The sequence below is a fragment of the Leptosomus discolor genome, chromosome 16 (genome assembly GCF_034619465.1).
Source record: "Leptosomus discolor isolate bLepDis1 chromosome 16, bLepDis1.hap2, whole genome shotgun sequence".
Taxonomy (NCBI): domain Eukaryota; kingdom Metazoa; phylum Chordata; class Aves; order Leptosomiformes; family Leptosomidae; genus Leptosomus; species Leptosomus discolor.
Genome location: NC_141406.1, coordinates 9,597,128 through 9,600,646, shown reverse-complemented (window position 1 = coordinate 9,600,646; position 3,519 = coordinate 9,597,128). Strand labels below are relative to the sequence as shown.

Genomic DNA, 3,519 nt, shown 5'->3' with positions numbered 1-3,519 from the left:
ATGGCGGGGGGTTACCCAAGAGCACAGCGCCTGGCCGCCTTTGCTCTGAAGTGGATCAGAAGCGCTCATGGAGTTGATTTGTGTGGCTCAGTGTTTGGGAGGGTACTGAATATCTTCGGTGCCAGTGAAGAGCTGAAGGTGGTGACGAAGAGCTGGAGGTGGCGATGCCATTAACCCACTGCCCCGTGCCCAGCTCCGCTGTCTACCACTGCTGGTGGGGTTTGCTCAAGTGACTGAGCTCTCCCTCTCTGTGTCAGCAGGGCGCGCTCTCTTTGAGGCAGAAGCTTTCAGCCTTCCCGGAGAAGGAGCAGGACAAGCTGGCTGAAGGCGAGTTCAGGAGACTGCAGGTGCAGTTTCGGAGAGCTGGGGAGAAGAACAGGTCCTATGGTGCCAAGACGAGGCGTCAGCTGCAGGCCCAGGAGTAAGTGCAGCTTGGCTCGGCTGCGTTGTGCCCGGAAAGTTCCTCCAGGCAGAGATGTGGGGACCCTGGTGCTGAGGTGGGGAGGGGCAAGGACCTGCTCCGGCGTTGCAGGTGGGATGTGCTCCATGTTATTTGTTGTTTTGTTTTTACAGGCAAGAAATAGAGTCGCTGGCTCAAGAACAGAAGGAGGTGTTATCAACGCTGAGCCAGATCACGTCCCGGAGGAACGTGATGCTGGATGAGAGGAATCGTACGGAGCTCCACCGCCTTTTGCAGTCCAAATCCAAGCACGACTCTCTGATTGGAGAGAGAAAAGCCCTCTTAGCTGCCCTGGAGAAGCAGGTAACGCATCTGAACCATTCCCTGGCCGAGCACGGTAGAGCAGAGCAGAGTCACAGAGGGAGACCCGTGGCTGAAACCCCTCGATGCAGAATGCATCTCCTTCAGGCCTCGGAACAGAATGCTGCCTCCTGGCAAAAGACACGTGCCACTGACTAAGGGACAGAGCCAGGCTCCCATTCAAGTCAGCATCGCTGGCCAGAAAAGTACGGCGCAACTCTCAGCCTTGCTGTCCCACAGCTCTCTGCAGCTCCTCTTGGATGGCACACACCTGCCTGGGGTCACGCAACATCCCACTGCTTTTCCCTTGACTTTTGTCGTTCTTCTGAAAATGCAACATTTAGCTGTGCTGCCTGAGATGTGGCAAATCGAGGAGCAGCGACACCCGAGAGATGTCTCTTCACTTCTCCTGAGGACAGCCTGACAAGAGTCCAGAACGTAGGGCTGGAGATTATACTTTCTTTGGTTTTTTTCCTCTGTGTGCGCAGATATTAGAGCTGGAACAAGAGATTGCGAGTCAAAAGCGGAGAGCAGCAAAGGTGAAGGACGTGAAGAGGAGCGAGCGGCTGCCAAAGCAGGCCGAGACGCTGGAGACGTCTCTATACAACGTAAGCAAACCTTTGGCAGGCCTTTGGCGGCCGTGTGCGGGGCTGCACTGGGGCCTGTGTGCAACATGCCTTTTGGTCAGGACAAAGGGTAACGGTGCAAATGCGTTTGGTTGCCACAAGCTGCGTAAAGGCCCTGGCTTGTTCCCCTGGCCTGGTTGCTCCCAGAACCCCTCCAAGGCTCCTTCGAGCTTGGCGACCCAAATGCAGCACTTGTGCCTTGCCAAGAAGCCTGAAGGCCTGCGCCTGTTTAGTGACACGGCCGAGCTGCCTGAGGCCACCTTGCCTTGGACAATGCCAGCTCCGGGTCTCGGCCTGGCCTACTGTTGCCTCTCCAGCCTTAGGGAGGAGGATACTGCAGGGCCAGCTTCACATCCCTTGGCCCGTGTTTGTCTCAGCCCTGGTCGAGGTCTTTCTGCAGAGACCTGAGCCCCCCAGTCCCGCAGCAGCTTCAGACCCCTTGCTTCTCTCTCCCCAGGTCACTGTCCGTTTCCACACCGCTGTGAGCAGAAACAAGCAGCTGCATGAAGAGATTGAAAGCCTCCAAATACAGAAAGCTGCTTTGAACAACATCTTCTTTAAGCTCCACAGGAAGCTGGAGAAGCAACGCAGGAGGATGAACAGCGCTCTTCAGCAATCCACAGAAGCCTACGAGGAGTGGTACGTGGCCTTGCGAACGCTCTGCGGTAAACTTGGCACCGGTGGGCAATGGCGGCGTCGAGTAGCGATGACAAGAGAGATCGCTGGCAACTTGAGAGAGAGGATTCTCCGCTCTTGTCTAGAGCTGGGTGCCGAGGGCTGGGTGCTGAGGGCTGGGTGTCTGGTCAGTGCAGGGAGACCGGTACCTCCAGGGTGATTTACTCCACCCGCCCCAGAGGTTTCTCGGGATGGGGTGAGCTGCCTCGCGGAGCAGTCTCTGTCCGCTGAGTCCCACCTGAGCCCACAGAGGGGGACGCAGCAGATGCGGAGCAGAGGCCAGCCAGCTCTGGTCCAAGTGAGCCGGGCTGCCGGAGCTGGGTGCTGTGTCCAAGTACAAAACCCCACCAAGAGCTCTGTCAGCTTGCTGCTGGCCTTGGGCTGACACAGCCGCATCGCGATGAGAGCTGGGCAATGTGCACAGCATCACGGGGGCTTGGCTGGGTCAGGCACGGAGACGGCCAGGAAGAGAAATCGTTCTAACTACGCGTGGTGTAACCTGCTGCTTTCTGCGTGCAGGATGGAGACTCTGAACAGAACTAGAGAGGAGACTGAAAAGCAGAGGAAAGACGCTGCCCTGCACGAAAGGCAGAAGCGTGTCCTTGGCACGGCGCAGATCGAAATGAAAACTTTCATGGACACCAAACTGCGAGATCTCTCGGAGTTGAAGGAAAAGGCCCAAAAGAACAAAGGTAGCAAATGAGAGAAATGCCGTGCAACGGGGACCCCAAACCAGGGCTGCGCAGGGTTGGCAAGGGGTGGCTTATAGCGCTGCACCCCAAAGGCAGGACGTCTCCTCTGCCTGCAGGCTCCTTCAGCCACCCTTTGCCCTACAGAATAAACAGACAAACAGGGATAAGCAAGGGAGGCCACCTGAACCCCTGCGTCTTGGGGTGCCCTTGGGGGAGAGGGAGGGATGGGGAAGCAGGGACCCGCCTCCATGTGCAGCCGTGGCCCCTTTGATCCTGCTGGGGAGGGATGCCACTGTGTTTGCCCCATTCCCATGCAGGCTGTGAGCTCCTTGCTTAATTTCTGAGTGAAGGAAGGCTCTGCCAAGGGCAGCCGTGGGGACACGCGCAGCCCAGACGCTCCCTCTCTCCCTCAGCCTTGAAGGCAGCCAAGCGCATCAGGCAGAGGCAAGCAGAAGCAGAGAGCTTCGAGAGCCTGATGCCAGTTTACCAGCAGCTGCTGGAGCAGGCGGAGAACGGCGACATCGACCGGCTGATAGACAGCTTTGTCGCAGAGAATCAGAAGGAGTTCTCCTGCTTCAGCTACGCCATCGAGGTCAACAAGGAGATGGCGAAGATGCAGCAGAGGATCAACGACCAGCAGGTCTGTTCCAGGCCCTTCACGTCTCCCCTTTCTCAGCTGGTGCTGCTGGGCTGGGGCTTTTCCTCTCCCACGTGTCCGGAATCACACAAGAGCCCAGCTCAGAGCCTGCCACAGGGGCGGGATTAG

The 3,519-nt window shown here is 57.7% G+C and overlaps 1 protein-coding gene across 1 annotated transcript; it reads left to right on the top strand.

Moving 5' to 3' along the window:
• LOC147414320 (uncharacterized) lies at positions 1 to 3,519 on the top strand. The gene is made up of 7 exons (XM_086473996.1): positions 1 to 138; positions 234 to 421; positions 574 to 763; positions 1,249 to 1,791; positions 1,844 to 2,025; positions 2,581 to 2,753; positions 3,167 to 3,519. Exons 1-7 carry the CDS (start codon positions 1 to 3, stop codon positions 3,517 to 3,519), a joined length of 1,767 nt encoding a protein of 588 aa, XP_086330122.1.